The following is an 18753-nucleotide window of genomic DNA, read 5'->3' on the forward strand; positions in this document are numbered from 1 at the left end:
ACATTACCCTTTGAAGTTAACAAGGAAAACCCTTGGTACTAGAGCTGGTAGTAGCCCCTTCCAATTGTCACATGCACTTCCATTTAGTAATTACACACCTTGAAATTGTAAAGAGGGTATCAGAACCTGGCAAGGAGTCCAGATTTTCTGTTACTTCCTGCAAGCCCATCTCAGCTTGTCAGTGCACCAGCTCTGTGTAAAGCAACTACCACCTAGCATTTATTATGGAGCAATTGCTGCTGAAACCTCATGCATCTCCTCCAAGTGCAGTCAGCATTAAGCAATTAACACACAAGCCTTCCACCTACCATGAAATACAAAGCTCTGGTTTACCTGTTAGTGTGTCTGGAGCATCTGTATTGCTGCCTCGCTGGATCAACCTTGCTGCAAAACTGTTCTCATCAAATGAGGTTCCATTCACAACAGGGGCATCCTCAAAAGGGTTCACAGACTGATCAGATGATACAGTGATATACTGGACTGCAAGCCACAGAGCTGTGCTGCCTTCATGATCCTTCAGCTCCAAGTCTAGCCTAAAAATAAAGAGTTAGTGTCCCCCAATTTATACCTTAAAAAGTGGTTCCCCAACACAGCTGAAGTTCCAAGTGTCTGAACAGCTGTACTAGCTCATCTCATACCTCTCTGACCACTTTTGCTACTGTAGATCCAGTTACTTCAGAGAATTTGTGAATACTCTGAAAGAACCACAGCACCTTTCAGTGACTACTAGATTCAGGCTCATTGCTCCTAGGGAAGTGTAGAATCCCTGGTAGATTTGGGCTCCCACCAGGTGTAACAAAGAGGCAAATTCCCTTGTGCAGCTGTGCACAAGAGCTGCAAATTCAGCTGCAATGAAACTGAGTCAAATGAAGTCTTCTACTTCACCACCCTAAGAAGTCATCTCTAAGCAGAACCCAAGTTGAACTCATGAATATATTGATATTTCAAGAGTGTTATTACTCCTTTTAGCTCCACTACAAATCAACCTTCACCTCTGGAATTATTTCAGTCTCTTTATAAAACACAGAGATGCAGTTTGCTGCTTCTTTACTTTGCTGCTTCAGCAGGGCAAAAACTTAGATGGCTTCTGATATGGTTTTAGCACCTCACTTATGCAAAACCTTTACACTTTTGCATCCTAAGTTCTTACTACTCTTACTATAAGGCAAAAAGGCACAGAAGAGTTGTTAAACCAGTTTTCACATTTTCACTGTCCAAGGTAACCTCAGTGCATTTTACATTCATGTGAGACTTACTGCTTGCACTGCAGGAGCTGGCTGAACACAGGCTCATTCCTGACCACAATGGACACGTGCAAGGGGGTCCTGGAATTGGAGCAGAGAACAGTCACAGCAGGAATGAGTGAGACACTGCAGACTCTGGCCCCAGCCACCAACATGCCCCTAGAGAACTACAGGCTTTCATCTCTGCTAAAAGGAGAAGGGCACAAGCATTTCATAAAAGAAAGAGAAATCTAAACTTTTAGTGAACATGACTCCAATTAATTTGGTAGTAAGGAACTCATTAATGTAACTTTAAAGGAAGAAGCACAACAGCTTCACCTATCAGAATCATGCAGCTGATACATTCCAAGTCTTCTATATTATTTTATAAACTTGCTTGCCAGCCTAACCTAACCTGTGGAAAAACTTACAGTCCCTACACTTCAGACAAACACACTGTAGAAACACACTGGCATTTTTGAGAACATTTTGGTTTTCCTGACAGCTTCAGGTATACTATTTGTCATCTTAGTTAGCTTTTATCATTCAGTGATTCAATAAAGGCAATTTAACTGTATTCCATGGGTTCTAACACTATCAACTCACCCCAGCTTTCTGTAGCTGGACTGTGTTTAATTTGCCATGACAAGGTACCATTCAGCCTGCACAGCTTTCTACTTTGAGTGCTACCAACAAGTCTCAAATTGGGTAAATGAGCTCCTGCTTCCAGCATCAGCTGTACTTTGCTGCAAGACCTGAACAGGTTCTTAGGAGGCTGCATCTGATCACCACAGCATTGTCTGTTACACTGGCAGCCCTTTGCTTCCCCCAGTATTTACCTGCCTTTGTTGTCCTGCATGTTTGGATTGGCTCCTGCCTGCAGGAGGGACTGTGCAATCTGTGCCATCTCTGCCATGACATCTGGTGAGTGCTTCTTGGGGCTGTAGGATGCCACAAGGTGCAGAGGAGTCTCCTGCTCTCCCAGTGTAGCAGCATTCACACGGGCACCATTTTTAATGAGAAAGTTTGCAGCAAATTTATCTCCTTTTGTCAAACAAAACAAGGTTATTAATGGATATATGCAGCCTATATATTTTATACTCCAGGAAACAGGTGCACATGACTTCACTCCATACCATACATTCATTCCAACACAATATCTGCTCCTAGAATGCCCCAGCAACAGGCAATCTCAACAATGCTTCACAGCAAAGTCAGGATTAAAATATTTCACAACAAGCCCTTGGAAAAAGTGTTTTGCCCAAGGTTACCTGTGACTCAAGCTCTCACACCAGCTTACTGTTATAGAGATACTGACTTTGCTCATTCCTCTATCAAGATAAATCCATTGTTGCTTTAATAAAACATTGGACAAACTGTGCTACTAAACACAAAAGTATCTTTTGAACAACAGGTACTATTCCAAGGCACTAGTCAAAAGTTTCCAGTTCAAGTCAGTCTATCAAGTGTTACCACATAAACAAGTAATAACACTGCCTTTGCTCTTGGAAATCCAGGCCCTTGTACACACACAGGGTAAAGGGCTTCAGCAGTGCACACCCACCATGCACAGCATTCCCAAAACTCCTTCTTGATTAGACCCACTTAAACACATGAAACCTTGAACTTGAAACAACAATGCAAAGTATAACTTCAGGAAAATACTAGCTGCCCCTGCTTCAAAGGCTACTTTGCAGAGACATATTCACGTTTTGCTTGGCCTGAATGCAAGATCAGAGAACAAAGAACAGTGTTTCAATCTATAGTGCTGGATTATCTCTGCCAACAAAAACAGAAGTCCCATTTTCTGATTTCCATATCAAACATTCCCCCACTTTTCAGTGATCATAAGTAGTAAGAATCATGTGGCAAGTGCAGACAGTTTGCTTTAGCTCCATTTCCAGAGCATGTGATTGTTAACTGTGATTAATTCACTGAAGCTGTGGTTACTGAAAAGCAAGTGTTTATTCTCAGAGCTCTAGCTCAGACTGAAAGCAGACATTAGAACTAGAGACAAATGCCAGCAGTAAGAGTGAAGAGCAGCCTGCTGGAAATCCAGTGTTTTCTAGGGCTGCAGCCACACACACTGACCTATGCCTACAGTGTCTCCTACTCCTGCAGCTGAAGTCTCACTCACAGGATCAGATGCCAGTAGCACCCTGTTCAGACATGTAGGAGATTAATTCAAATTTTGTGAACTTAAAATACAGCTCCCAACTTCTTTCTCTACTTTAGACAGTTTGGTGCTAGAAATAAACTTTCTGGAACAGAGCTGCCAAAGACACTGCAGAAATAAGGAGCAGCACAAGGTGTTTGCTGCAGATTTTTACCACACTTTGACCACAGGCCAAGATGCTGCTGATCCAAACCCTTCAGAGTACTGTGGCCATGGCAACCAGAACCTGCTGGGCTCCAGTTCTCATCAGATGCATTTTCCACTCTAAGGTGGAGAACAGCTCAACATAATCATGTAGTTGTACTCAGATTCTACTCTGATAACTGCACTGGAGCTTTGAAAATATTTAGGCTGGACAGAGGTACCTCCACCTGCTCCTCATCTTCTTTCAGTCAGATTTTCCTCTTCTGAAACTGCTGTGCAGTAGTGAGGACCCTCACTGTTAACCATACCTCAAAGAGGAATATGCTGCATTCAACCCAAGTCTAGGAAAAGACTTCATCTTTGTGACCCTTATGTTGTGGTGCCCAATTCAACTCTTTGTCAGAAAGAATACTGTCATATTAGAATACTCCCAGTGTCTGCCTGTGTGTCTTCTTTTAGCAGGCAATGTTATACTAGATTGCACCTGGATTTCACACAGCATAAGTTTCCCAGCCAGCAGACTGGTTCTCAGATCTCAAATATCAGTCTGTTTGCTTTTGTGTCTAAAAAAACAACAAAAAAACCACAACAGGACAAAGTTCATACTTCACTACAATTTTCTAACTGCCATGCCAACTACAACATGACACAGGAATAGACTTTGAAATATATATTCCACACTGGGAACAACTGGAAGTTAACACAGCTTCACATGCCATCTACTTACCTCTCTGGATGGCTTTATGGAGCAGACTCCAGCCTCTCTTGTCTGCCCTATCTACATCAGCCTTGTAGTTGACCAGTGTAGTTGCAATACTCTCCAATCTTTGGGCCAGGGCTAGATCCAGAGCAAGATCTCCATTGTGATCCAATTCATTGAGCTTCCCAGGAAGCTACAACAAAACCACAGCCAACTGCCATTAAAAGTATTTGAATAATTATTCCCTGCCCTTTGTTGGGGGACAATTTATTTGCTATTTGTTTGGAGTTTTCATCCAAGCAGAACAAGCTTTTACTTCAGCTTTCAACAGAAAAGTTGTTCAAGGAAATGATTCTTACTGAACTGCCATGATGCAGCAGAGTTGTCTATTATAACCACTCACATTTAAATGGGCATAGCAATATCAGGTAATGGATTTTATTAGATATATTCTGTTGCATGCAAGATGTTTTAAGCATTATGAATCACTTCTAAATTATGTCCTTGTGTAGCTACTGCTAGACAGATCTCCATTACAGCCACAGAAGTAGCTGTGGCAATGCTAAACATGCAAATAAGAATTGGTGACAGAAATCACTAACAAGGTTCAGACTGGAACTTAGGAACTGGTTATTTGAAACATCAAATTCTAGACAGATCAAGTCAGTCTCACTGTACCTGAGAATCCATTTCAATAAGATACAAAAAGACTACATCTTCTCTCTCAACTTTAATGGCCTTATGCAAGGGATATTCTGTCTTGGACTTGAACATTTTATACAACAGCTGAGCACTCATGCTGCTGAAGTCTTCTTTACGCAAGTCATCCTAGGAGCAGTTCAAAAAGAGAAGGGTAAGCAACACTCCTGTTTTATTTATGGACAAGGCATTGCACAATGTAATTCTCAAGTTCACAAAACAAGTTCAGTTAAAAGTTCAATTTGGATAACATTTTGGCAAGAACAATCCCATATAGTCTTTTAAGATTAGGAAGAAACAATCAGGAAGTTTCAAATCTTGCACTTTAGTTTCAAGATCAGTTAGTGAAATTTTTATTCCTTTGTCTACAGACATGGAAAAGTAGCATTTTAATTCTACTATGGTGGATTAACATCCAGTTTTTAAAATAATCCTCTACTAACTTATTCTTAACACTGACAAAAAGTCCTACAACTATTGAAGACTGATTCATAAAATTATGAATAAAAGTAAACAGAAGCTTAGGAATGAAAATATCTTAGGTCTAAGTTAGTGCTCATTTGACTAAACAGAAGCAACTTCATTTCCAGGTAGAGGTAAGCATCAAAATTTAGGAGTCAAGTAGAAAGTCAAGAGTTAAAACTGCTGACCCACAGGTTCACATATAATAATCTTTTTTTATGTATTAACATATTAAAACACTTCCCTCTGTCTTCAAATTAGCCAAGGAAAGAAACCTCCACATCTAGAGTATGCATTTTAGATTTAGAATAACCTAAAGCCCCCTCAAGTCTACTTCTGACAAGTCTTATTTTAAAGGCTAATTCATTACTCAGTTAATCAAACTTTCCTCAAAATAAGAGATCAGAGCAAGTGAAACTTCCAAGTTGGTTGCAAGACTGGCTGCCTTTCTCTCCATTACAGAAGATAAATTGCCCTGGCTTCCATGAACTATTTTTAGAGAAGTAAAAGCAGGCCTGGGATTTGTGATCTCTATAGACAGAGACCAACTATGGATGAACTTCTAAACACTTTGAAGCCCAGATTTGATAAACAACCCTCTTGTTTATTAGGAGACAGGCCCTTGTATCTTCTTCATGTTTAGGAAACTGAGACACTTTGTACAGTGAAGTATTTCCAACCAACAGAACAAGTCCTTGGGGAGAAGTGACTCCTCCTCATTAAGATGTTCTCAGGACAACTGACCAACTACCAGAGGTCAGACAGTGTGGTAAGGTAAGCAAAATCCTCCCAGTGAGTTTCTGGAATATGCAAACATTTCTCATCTTGCTTCCTCGTGCCAGGACTCACCCAGTGGCTAGCAATGATCTCAGCACAGTAGTTGAGGAGGGTGCTGGCACTGAGCTCCTCAGCAGTCTGATAGAAACGGATGCAGTTCCTGACATTAACCAGCGACATCACTCCTTTTTCACATCTGTCAAAACAGGAAAGCCAGTGGGCAGTCATCAAAAAGCTTTACTTAATTACTGTCCCATGCTGTAACAGAGTCCTAACACTGTTTTTCATTGATGCTGGTAGAATATGGCATGGACTAGCTTTACTAGAAGCCTGAACTACATAAATATACTTTCATCAGCATCCCTAGAAGACACCTCCCCCAAGAGCAGACTTCTATCAGAATCCACCTAGCCAAGGTCCCATGATAACACCACTGCAGGATGTGCAAGTAGAGATCCATCCCAGCTCTCCCAAGGGCACAAACTGCAGTTCATTCCCTGCCATGAAGTAGGGAAGATGTACTACAGTGATCACAAGCAGGGGCTGTTGAGGTTGGACATTTGGAGAAATGTCTTCACTGCAAGGGTACCCAGGCACTGGCACAGGCTGCCTGGGGCAGGGTGGAGTCACCATCCCTGCAGGATTTCACAGATGTGTAGATGTGGCACCTGGGGATGTAGTTAATGATGGATTTGGCAGTGCTGGGCTCTTGGCCACCTTATCTTAGTGGTCTTCTCCAGCCTAAACAATTCCATTTTTCAGTGATTCTATACCTACAAAACCATCTCATAATTATGAATGGTATCCTACACACAGACCTGTCACTGGACTACTGACCAGACAAGTGCTAAGTTCACAGCACAACATAAGGGCAGCTTTCAGGCTGGTACAAGGCTTGAAGCAGTTTTAGCATTGGCCTTACAGATTTCAACTCCTCTGGTCAGAACACTTGACAGCAATTTAGTTGCTTCACATTGAAGGCACACAAATCACAGCTTATGAATGTCATGTACTGCTACAGACATCCCTTGGGCAAAGGATTATTCTATCAAAGGGTACTTTGACTAAATTGAAGGCTTTGAAGTTGTACACAACTTGAGGAGGTTTCAATTTGTACATTCAGGCTTCTCACTGACTCTAAACGGTTTGGAACACCCCAAAGAGTTGAAGATAACAACACAGCCCCTAGTGCCTCAGTGTAATCATAGTCTCAGACTGGGGAAGCACCACACTGTTACACTAACCTCATTTCTGAAGAAAGGTTGCACAAAATGCACAGAAGTTACAAACATTTCACCTGTGCCACTTTAATACTGCAAACTAACTGCCATTGATTCATCCTAGCATTCTCTAACAACTCCTTTCTTGCAACTTTCCTGAACCTGATGCTATCCTACTGATCTCTCAACACCAGATTAGAGTTATTAGTTTGGCTGGGAGAAGAACTGAAAAGTAAACATAAAACCTATGAGAAGTCTGCTACAGTTTAACTCTAGTGCAATGCTTCATTTCCCCTGATAAACTGAATGACATGCTGTATTATTAAAAGCTCAAGACTTTGAAAAAGCATAATTTTATCCTATTGCCAGCAGCTATCATCTTATTTCTGTTCAAACAAGGTTTAAGAGTTGAAGTATATTTACTAAGACTCACCTTTCCCTAAGCAGCTGGAGCTGAAATTTATTAGCTAATTTCATGAGCTCTGTCAAGAAGATATCATCTTCTCTTAGCTCAAGTTCATCTGTGTAGATCCACCTCAGCATTGCCATGGTTACCTCTGGGTCAGCATCTGGAACAGGGAGCAACAGGATTAATAAAATACTTAAAAACAATCCCCTATCCTAATAGTTGCTATTCCTTTGACTTCTGAAAGTCACAGCTACCATAAAAAGAAAAAGACAGTCCTGTTTTGAAACTGTACTTTGTTCAAAATGTCAAAATGAGTGAAATTGGTCAGAAATTGAGTAACAGTGCTGGCACCAAGCAGGAAAACCTCCCTACATTGTGCCACTGTGCAGAATGCAGGGAGCACTGTAACATCTACCTGCTACACCAGTGCTGCACATTTAAGGGCCCTTATAAAGTCCTTGGTCCCTCACATATGGCCCAATGCACATCCACACCTGGCAGGAACAAAGCCCTTTTTCATTTAACAGCCATATGTCATGAACTGCTGCATTCCAAGCAAGGTACTTACACCTTGTTACACCTTGGTAGTAACTACAAAGCACTTCCAACTGCTGGTAGCCATTTCTAGGAGAAGTACAAAAAATCCAGTTTAAGAAGCTGGTTAGATTTCAGGTCTTTACAAGACTGATCACAAACTGATGCTTTTATACAGTGAGAAAACCAGAAAATCACACCATGGGACACTACACAAGCCCAGTGGCCAAGAACTTTTGTCACTCACTCACAATTAAAATGACAATCCATCTTACAAGGATGTAGATAAGAATAACTTCAGAAGATCAGATCAATCACAACAGAAATACCATCCATTTTAAAAATTAACCTTAGTTCTTTGAGCTGCTTTGTTCTTTAAAAAAATATTTTGAATGAAAAACCTTAAAGAACCCGAAATACCCATCCTAAAACATCTCCTTCAGATGGAGGGTTGGCCCAGATTATCTCAGAGTAGTAGAAGTACTTGGCATGCAGACTGCCTCTCAGGAATCACAGGGTTTAGTAAGACAAGTATTTTTTGCCAAACTCAAAGCAATCAGAGAGCCTACTTGAGATGTACTATCAGCTCTGCCTTGGCAGAGGTAAGAGTGCATTTTCTCCCTCTCAATAAGAGAACATGTGTTCATGTCTTTCTACTCTTTTAAAGATTAGAAAATTCTACAGATTACATGAACTCTAAAAGTGCTCAATCTCAAATGCTGCCTGCATTCTGAAGATAAGATTCAGGCAATCTTAGCCTGCAAATTCTTAAGAGAACCCCTTAAGAAAACAATTTGCAGGGAACAGCTTGTATCTTCCTCCAGTTACTTCATAAGCTAATCCTTGTGCCATTTATCATTTTTTTTTTAATCAATAATGCAATTTTACAGTGGAAAGTATCATTTACTAACAGATATTTAAGCAGTGTTTGCATTGTTAAACATGTAAGACAGCAGTTACATTTCAGATTCTCAGACTAGCTTAGATGTGGACCTAGAAATGCTTTGGACTGCCACTTGTAATGACACTACAATTAACATAAGAGCTTTTTAGTAATTATTTTTGTTAGCACAGCACTCAGTTTCAAAACTCCTTGGCATCTGTTTTCTTGTGGCTGCAGAAGGATCCACCAATGGTGTTGCAAGGAAGCCTGTGCTGTCCCATAAAACCAGCTTGCTGTGACTTGCTACTTTCCAGTTTGTCTGCACTTAGAATTCACTATGAGATTAAGTGCAGAACGTGAAGCCAATGCTTAACATTCAACATGCCAGTCAGCAAGCCTGCTTAACTTCATACCTGATTTTATTGCTCACTAATTAATTGTATAGGGCTCTCCTACACTGTTAAGTACAGAAAAGCTTTTTGAGAGGTTCAACCTGCAGAAGCACTGCCCAGTGTAAGTATCATGCAAGAAACAGCTACAACAGAACAAAACACTCGTGTAGAAGATGGGCTGTTAGAAAAGTTCTCTTCCTCACCTGTTTTACAAAGGTATCAAAGTGCCAAAGCAAACAATTTCAGTAACACATCAGTACTTGCATTCACTTCCCACACACACCATGTTAACAAGCAGCAAGGTATTTCCATGACACGCTTCAGAGAAATTATGCACACTACCTCAAAAAGCCCTGTCCTTCCTCAAAAAGGAAGAAGTCAAGCTCCTCCATATAGATTTGTTTTTCATTATGTTTAGTTGACTCTAGAAAAGACAAACAGGCCACCAATCTCAACCCCTGTTTGTTAAAGAGAAAGAAGGCAGGTTATTGATTGAACTACCACTAGCACCCACTTCACAAGCTCACTACCACTCCAGAAAGAGAGCTCAGATTGAGCACCACTTTTAGTGCTCAGCAGCAGACTGGAAGGCACTTCAGTAACCTTCTCCCAGCAGGCCCTTTCACAAGTCACCCTAAAGACAACTGAGGCATCACATTACTCTGCAGTGACTGACCTGACAGATCCAGCTCCTCTGTTGAGGCAAGGTTGGCAAGGCTCCACGAATCGCTGCGCGCCGCCAGGACAAATTTGTGAGCACGGATGTGCTTGTCCCCAACCTTTATCTTCAGATCACTGAGAGGAGAAAAAACCACAACCATGTATTATGCAGACTTCTCCTGCACCTAGGTATGAATAGATTCAGCATCTCCATGGTATCTGTATCTGGGTATCCATATTCAGGTTCGAGTTGTTTGAGACATTAAAACACAACTGGTTAAGCAGAACATGTTGTCAAATGACAATTCATATTTTTCTAGGGAGAAATTCAATGAGTCATTCATACTTCAAGTGCTCGGTTGGTTTGGCTTTTTAAACCATTTCAGAATAAAGAGCAAGAGAATTATTGTAGAAGTTAGGAAAAGCCAACAATGCTGAAGTTAAATATTTATGTCACAGTGTCCATACCAATACTGTCAGCTGAGCAGCAATGCTTTCAGGCAAGACCAGCAAGAGAACAATGCTGTTTGACAGGAGGCTGAGTACAAGGCAGAATCCCCAGTTCCCAGGAGACCAGCTGGCAAGAACACCCATTTCATCCTGACCCTGTACACCAGGTTATCCACTTGCCCTGCTCATTTGGAAATCCCATGGCTTGCACATGCTCTGACTGTGTAGGTTCTGACTGTGCTTTCCAGACCATTTTCCAAATCAAAGCACTGCTATAAACTACAGCACACAGAGATGTTCCCTAATGAAACCTACACTGGGACCTGCTACTTTTCTCATTCTGTGATATGTAGGCCCTTTGAGACAACTATTCAATGCCTTTAAAGCTAAGATGAACAGAAATAAAATGCTCCAACTATTCTGACATATACTACCTAACAAATCTTTTACCCAGCAGTAAAAGTAAGCTCTTTACAGTAAGCTCTTGCAAGCACAGAGCCTTTTCTCAGGCTCAGGAAGAGATGCTGGTGCAAGGAAATCTTAACTAAAATGGATTTTCCCTTACATGACCAAACTCCTTTACTATATTGGCATTGCTTTCAGTAACAGCAAATAAACTGATAAATATCGTAGTAGTCTCAGATCTTAATCAGCTCAGGGATCTAGAACATGGAAGGGATCCTTAGTGTGCCTATGGAAAAGAAACTATTAACTATAATTTTGTGTTGAGATTCAAAAATACATTGTATCACTAAGTAACATACATCACTAACAAAACCAGACAAGTCAAATTAATCAGGCTTCTTCACACACAACAGGAATACAGCACTGGAAATGTTTTAGGACAAAGCCTTTCAAGAAAGGAACAGTTTTTCCAGACACATTGTGTAATTAATCCATCAATTAAGTATGGTTCAGTTCAAAACTCCTTCTCTTCAAAGCAAGCTTTGCTGCTGACAGTGATTGTGGTTGGTTTTCTCTGAACTTCTGCTTAGAGCTCTCACTTCAAGAATTCAGTATACCACAACCTTGGCATGCTCTTCCATCTACAACTGCAACTTAGGACTCTGCTCACACCCAGCAGGGAGAATTTTCCTTGTCTAAGAGCAGGACCCTGTGCAGACAATAAAACCAAAGGCTCCTGTAATCAATTCCCCTTGCCCAGAGGGGGCTCCTTACCTGTACTGCTCCTGCTGGTAGAGCTCAGCCACAATGGCCAGAAGCCGACTGATGAAGGTGTCGCTGGCATTGTCCTGGTTGGCCTCCACAGCCAGAAGGCTGCACCTCCTTTCTGTATCAACAAGTTTCTTCTGCAGCTTCACATACTCCTGGCGGAGGAGCAGCAGGTGCTTCTCCAGCTTGGCCACCTCCTCTGCAAGGCACACAGTGTTACTGCAAGGCTAAGAGAGATGCACACCTCTGTCGGGCATCTGAGGGTAATTGGCACCATGATATTTTCTGAAAAATCCTCTTTGCCCAGGATTTTCTCCTGGGAAGCTGAGAAGTCTCAGAGAAGAATGAAAACAATAATTATCTGATTGCTTTGGAATGTGGTCTGGACCTTGTTTACCAACAGGTGAATGTTTGATTGGTTCCATGTGAATCGTTTTCATTAATGGCCAATCACACTCCAGCTGTCTTGGACTCTCTGAGTCAGTCATGAGTTTTTATTATTCATTCTTGTTAAGCCTTCTGATGTACCCTTTCTCCTTCTTCAGTATAGTTTTAGTACAGCATTCTTGTAATATAATATAATAAATATAATATAATATAATATAATGTAATGTAATAAAATAATAAATCAGCCTTCTGAGAACATGGAGTCAAATTCCCATCTCTCACCTCGTCCTGGGGACCCTCACAAACACCACAGGTAATTTCACCCTCAGATTGCACAGGTTGTTTAATTACAACACTCCAAGGACAGTCCCTCCTTTTCCAAAGCATCTCACCCCCACCATTAAACCTTCTATTTGGTATCATTTTCATAAACACATTGAAAAATCCTAACAGTGATAAAAGCTACTTACAAAGAAAGTTCTGAATTCTGTTTTGTTAGAAATGCCATAAAGTTCCTAAAGCCATGGAGTCCATTTCTGTGGGAATTATGAGAACCAAGTCTTTGGTTCTTACTCATTTTTTCAGCCTAGTTAAGATGCTGTTTGACTTTTCAGCTGATACTTAAACCACAAATAAGCATCAGAACAGCTGCTAAAGCACTATATCTACCTCAGAGTATTTAACTGAGCTGTTTAGAATTCCTCAACCTGTCAGCTAAGAAACTCCCCAAAAATGGCCAGAGTGGAAAACAGATTGTCCCCAGAATCCATGTGCTAAAGGCCAGTCAAAAGTCTATAAAACAACTTCCTGCTGGCACACACACTCCTCCACTGCTAAGGCATCACAAATGGAGCCAAGTCCATGATGGCTATTCCAGTTCAGGATCAGCACAGCAAGAGCACTGGGAATCTGACCCTTGAACAGGTATTTCCATCCCACTTTTCCACCACACTTAACTGGCCACTCCACAACATGCTGGGGTAAATCAACCCAGGCCACGCCCATTAAAAACCTCTACACCTCACTGCTGGAAGGAAACAGCTGTACAGGTATTTAAAACAATCCAACTTATAAGTGCTTATTTATGGACTAGTTGCAAAAACTGTATGTTTGCTGCCAATCACAGGGCTTCATTATCTTCCCCCTATCATTAAGTTGATTTTTCAAGTAAGGCCAAATCCCAGACCAATCCTAAAATAAGAGGGGGCAGGGAGAGGATAAATTTGGATGCTAACCAGTGCTTTTAGGTGGGAAAGTTCCTACAAGATTACTCCCTACTAGCCAGGAGTTCATATTTCAAAGACTTTTCTAAAATATTTATTAAACATCACTGAACAAACAAGGAGAAACTGAGCTCTGTTGATGGGTGTTTTCTTCTTGCTCCTGCAGAAAAGTTCCACAGTGCAGCTGACCTTGGCCCTGCTGTGACACAGGTCCCCAGGGCAGAGCACCAGTCTGTGCCTCTGCTGCAGACAGAGCACCTTGTTTAGCCTGTCCTCTACAGACCCTGCAGCAAATGCTGCCTCAGAATTCTCTTAGCTTAACAACTTTTCTAATGGGTAAACAAAAGGCAACATATCCCATTTTATTTTTCAGTTAATGCTACATAAGCAGGTTTGGCAGGTACTTCCTTCAACAGTCTTTTTATGAACTTCATCCTTCAAAATTTCAGAGATACCACCTCCTTTGGGATACCTTTCTCTTTCTACTGAAATATGCTCTGATTTCAGAATTGTGCCATCAGCACCACACCAAGCCTCCAGGAGGGTTTGAAATCCTGCTGTGGTCAGTGTTTCTATGTGAAGATGAATGCAGTTTTGGTGTTCCCAGAACCAGAAGGACATGTCCCTTGAGCAACTACTCCTTCCTCATTTCTCCATAAGGATAGTGGTGGGGCACAAAGCAAGTCCTACTGTTAGAGCAGGAGTCTGACAGGAGCCCAGAGCAAAAGAGAACTGCACCAAAACTTAGTGTATGAACAGCACCACTGTTTATCCAGAAAGATTTTTACATGGCATACAAATTCAAATGCTAGGAATACAAAGCTGCCTAATGAAGCTCATTGCATGCACCACCCTACAGAAATCCTGTATCTTCCACCAAAGCATGTGAGTGCAAAGGTGGGAATAAAGAATTCATACCATCAAAAAGACTGTCACTCTACCAAAGTCACCTCACTAGCTCCAAATGAGCCTGAGATCACTAGGATACAATGCAGAATTACCTTAAACCCCCAAAGAGCAGCAGCTGGAGCTTTGTGCATGACCAACAATCCAGCTCATCACTGCTGCTCTCAGGGCAATCCCAGACAATCCCCAGCAGCAGTGAAAGTACCTCCAAGAAGCAAAGCTTTGGGAACTCTTGCTTTCACACTGACACCATATGCTTCCTGCAAAGTCAGTGAGAAGGGCTAACAGGTATTTGCTTACTGTACCAACTGCAAGAACTGTAAAATAAAAAGTTTCTCTTATTCTACATGACAACCTGCACACATGGTGTGTAGTAGCTAGACTTGAGGACAGTGTTTGATCTTACAGCACATTTCAAATGCACATTCAAGAGAGTTCTCAAGGTCCAGTTAATCAACATTTACAGCACAAGAGCAAAGGCTCAGTTTTCCCTATAAACTGCTCACTTAAGGAATGAACAAATAAAAGACACAATTACTGCAGGCACACACACACTGAATGATGGTCCTTGCCTCAAGACACTGAAAGGACAGGCTGAGTCAGGTACCATTAACCTCTGGCTAAACACCAACCCCAAAGCCTCAGTGAGGAGGATACCCAGGCTCAACAGAGCAGAAAACACAAAATGCCTCTTCTGAGCCACAGTCCAGGTAAATAAGAGTAGCTTTTGTTAACAGCTTTCTGGCAGACTGATCAGCATCTCGTGAACTGGCAGAAGTTCATATTTCATATCAAAGGCTTTGAAGAGGATTTCAGGAAAGGCTACTGTCATTTTCTTCCAGGACAATGCACAGAAGTACTCGGGAGCAAATAGGTGAATGCAAATGGGGAGGCAAAAGGCAATAAGGAGACAGATAGCACATATCAAAAATTAGAGGGAGGCTCTAGTGGAACCCACCACACAGCCCATTCCACCCATCAAAAGCAGTCCCAGAAGCCACATAGATAAACTTTGTTTCCTTACAAAGTGGAACTGAGTGAAATATTTCAGAAAACCAAATTATTTCCTTACCCCCTCCACTGCTCCACACTCAGACCCTTATCTCCCAAGGATGTACAGGTCACTGCTTTCTGGTTCCTCCTCACTTTTGCTTATTTTTGATCTTTACCACCCCAAAGCTCTACAGCTACTGCTTCTTTACACTCAAGGATTAATCCAACAATTCTTACCCATGCCTGCATGCAAACCTCCTGTATTAGCAGTACAGAACCCAGAAATTACACAGTAAGATGTTCAGTCAATCTGCAGGTAGCAATTGCAATAAATCAATGCAGGATTATTCTAGGCAGAGGCAACACTTCCTTATGAGAAGCACTTGGCTTCTGAGCTAATAACCACAACTTGACAAGCTCCCTTCCTTAATGAGCTTTCACTTTTCAGCTGATTCAAGTGTAGCTCTTAACTAGAAAAGTGTGGCTGCAGGTAGGTACCTCGTTTGCAGGGACAAAATGAGCCCCTGTTCCAACACAACCTAAGGAACTGAGAAGGGTGACAACTCCAGCTTGTTATTCCAGTTCACACAGGATCGTTCATTGGTCATGTGCTTTATTCAGCCAAAAGATCAGAGAATTACTTAAGGCAGGGAAGAATCTCTGAGAACCACATATTGTCTGAAACAGAGCTTGCTTGTATCAGCTGCAGGTTAGTTCTGCAAAGGAGGAACCTAAGCCAGAGCCTTACATCCTTGAGGGTCTCTTTGGAGAAAGTTTCACTACCTGAAGCCAACTAAAGCCTTCCAGAACTGGGTCATTAAGGCTTAAAAGCAAGCACAAGAGGCTGGTCAGCTAAATATGAAGCAATGGTAGTTCAGCACCCAAGAAGTTAGGCATTCCTCTAAGGACTTATCAAACCAGCTTGACCACAGCATCCTCTCAGCTGATGCATGCCAGTCCAGCAGCATCTGCTCCATCTTATTCTACAAGTGTTCCTAAAATTTCACCACTGTCCAAGAGCTGCACTTCGAGAGTTGAAGGCTCTGCTTTCATCACTCTAACTTCATTTCCTTTGTAACTTGGAGCATTTTGGCTCTGTTTGCACACTCCGTTTCCCCCAAGAAAAAGAGGAAGCTTATCTTGCAGAAACGAGTAGAACTGTAAAAATCCAAGCGGGTTTTATTTTTCCCAAATCCCTTTACGTTAAATCAATTGGAATGGTGAGATTGACAGTTCAAGCAAAACAGCAGCACTCCAGGAGCTCTGCAAACCTCACCTGAGCCTGACAAAAGGGCTCCGGCACAAGTGCCCGGAGGCTGCAGCACCGGCAGCGCGCCCTGCTCCAGAGAAAGCCGGGATGAGCCCCACGACACGGGCAGGAGCCCCTGCGGCCCCCCGACCCACAGCCCGCGGGGAGGGCTCGGCGGGACCTCCCGGCCGGTTCCCGCCGCCCACGGCCACCCCAAGCGCCCTCCTGAGAGGCAAAGCCGCCCGCGCCAGCCGGCCCCGCCCGGGGGTGTCCGCCCGCGGCCCCCGCTATCTCCCGCTCACCTCGGGGGCGGCCCGCCCCGCCCGCCGCGGGCAGGGCCGAGCCCGTCCCGCACGGGAGAGTGGCGGGAGCCTCACAGTGCGGTGCCCCGGGAGCGGCGGAGGCCCCCGGCTGCCGCGGCCCCCGGCCCCGCCCGGCCCCTCACCCGGGCTCCCCCCCTCACCTTCCGCCATGTTGGCTCCGGCGCCGCAGCTCTCGCGAGAGCCGCCGCCCGCCCCAGCGCCACAGCGCGGGGGTCTCGCGAGAGCAGCGCAATAGCGCCGCCACCGGCCGCGCTGCTGGGACGGTCCCGCTCGTTTCGCGTTATCCCGCCTCGTTATCCCGCCTTCTCCTCGTTATCCCGCCTTCTCCCATTATCCCGCCTCATCCCGCCTTCTTCGGCGTTATCCCGCCTTCTCCCGAGCTGTCCCGCCTCCTCGGAGTTATCCCGCCTTCGCCCGCGTTATGCTTCCTTCTCCCGCCTTCTCCCGCATTATCGCTCCTTCACCCGCCTTCTCCCTCCTTCTCCTGCCTTCTCCCGCTCTCCTCCCCGCCCCTCCGGCGGCACCAGCACGGCGCAGCCCCGGGACCGCGGCGGGAGCAGAGCGCGGCCGGGTGGAGCCGCCCCGGGATGCGCTTCCCGCTTGCAGGCGGTGCCCGGTGATCCCGGCCGGAGCGCTGGCTGGCGGGGAACAGCGAGGCGGCGACTGGCACGGCTGGGGAACTGGAAAATACCGCCCAGCAGCGGGGAAATCGCCTCCGCTCACCTGCCCCAGGAGCGCCATCCCGAGCCCCGAAAGCGCCTCAGGCCCGGCCAGGGCTGCAGGAGCCACGGCGAGGGGGCTCGGGCACGGGGGCTCCTCCCCACTGCAGGTCCTGCCTTTGTTTCGGAGCCAGCAATCCTGGACACTGAATCTGTGCCCCCCGGACACTGGATTGGTGCCCGGTGGGTGAATGGTTGCATTCGGCAGGCAGTGACCGAGTACCGGGAACGGGATCATTTACCCAGCCACGTGTACAACACAGCTGCCCCCTCGGCTGTTGTTGTTGTTGTTGATCATCACCGCTCCTGCTTAGATGCAACTGAAATGCCAAATACTCCACGCTGGTCCAACAGCAAGTTTGTTGCTTGGAGGAGCAACTTTCAGGTAAACGTTTGAAGACTTTATGCACAGTACTGTTTTACAGACATAATTTTTTCTGGACTCCACCATGAAGTGACCTTTGAAAAGTTGCTCTGCATCATATTTATCTTGGTGTTGGATAAAACAGCAAATCCAGAGCTGGGCCTAGGAAGGCCACACAGTGTAGTTCTAGACATACCATGAAACAACCTGTCTCATTTTACACAGCTGTGTATGACTCTGCTGTATAGCAAATTACCCAACAGCTCATGGTGCTATTGATCCTCTTGAGGAACTGTGAGGAACCAAGTTAATGCTCCCTGATCAGATTTAGTTTAATTTCACAGTAACAACAGGGATCAGATTTCAAACCACTGCTATGTTTTGCATCAAGGGAATTGTAATCTCCTCTGGGGATTTGCCTGGGCAGGAAGCTGTTGCAGGAGTCTCTCTAAACCCCATCCAGCTTCTGATTTGGTTTAGAATCCCTCGTGTTGCTGCTCTGTGTGCACTGATGGCACTGCACCAAGAGCAGTGCACCAGATGGTACAGACACAGAGGAGTCCACCCCACATCGGCCTCCCAAAGCCCAAAATACATTTCTAATCACTTCAGAATTCATGTGCTCTGCTTATTGATCATCTAGTTCCAAGAAGTGTTTTCAGGCACTGCAGCAGAAGGAATTTTAGA

General features: G+C 43.9%; 1 protein-coding gene across 2 annotated transcripts in view; it reads right to left on the bottom strand.

Moving 5' to 3' along the window:
• Positions 1 to 17282, bottom strand: part of ANKFY1 (ankyrin repeat and FYVE domain containing 1) — a 32598-nt gene extending 15316 nt beyond the window's left edge. Inside the window, exons 1-10 of one of the 2 annotated variants that reach the window (XM_054647248.2) lie at positions 17124 to 17282; positions 11909 to 12101; positions 10296 to 10414; positions 7835 to 7970; positions 6254 to 6377; positions 4922 to 5071; positions 4271 to 4436; positions 2063 to 2267; positions 1257 to 1325; positions 334 to 533 (exon numbers count right to left, since the gene is read on the bottom strand). In XM_054647248.2, coding sequence (XP_054503223.1) covers positions 334 to 533; positions 1257 to 1325; positions 2063 to 2267; positions 4271 to 4436; positions 4922 to 5071; positions 6254 to 6377; positions 7835 to 7970; positions 10296 to 10414; positions 11909 to 12101; positions 17124 to 17133 — 1372 coding nt within the window. In that variant the 5' untranslated portion in view covers positions 17134 to 17282. Of the gene's footprint in view, positions 1 to 333; positions 534 to 1256; positions 1326 to 2062; positions 2268 to 4270; positions 4437 to 4921; positions 5072 to 6253; positions 6378 to 7834; positions 7971 to 9961; positions 10076 to 10295; positions 10415 to 11908; positions 12102 to 17123 lie in introns of those variants that run through there. The other variant, XM_077188840.1, reaches the window with a different exon arrangement.
• Between the last annotated feature and the right edge of the window lie 1471 nt (positions 17283 to 18753).

The sequence above is a fragment of the Agelaius phoeniceus genome, chromosome 20 (assembly GCF_051311805.1).
Source record: "Agelaius phoeniceus isolate bAgePho1 chromosome 20, bAgePho1.hap1, whole genome shotgun sequence".
In the NCBI taxonomy this organism is placed as follows: domain Eukaryota; kingdom Metazoa; phylum Chordata; class Aves; order Passeriformes; family Icteridae; genus Agelaius; species Agelaius phoeniceus.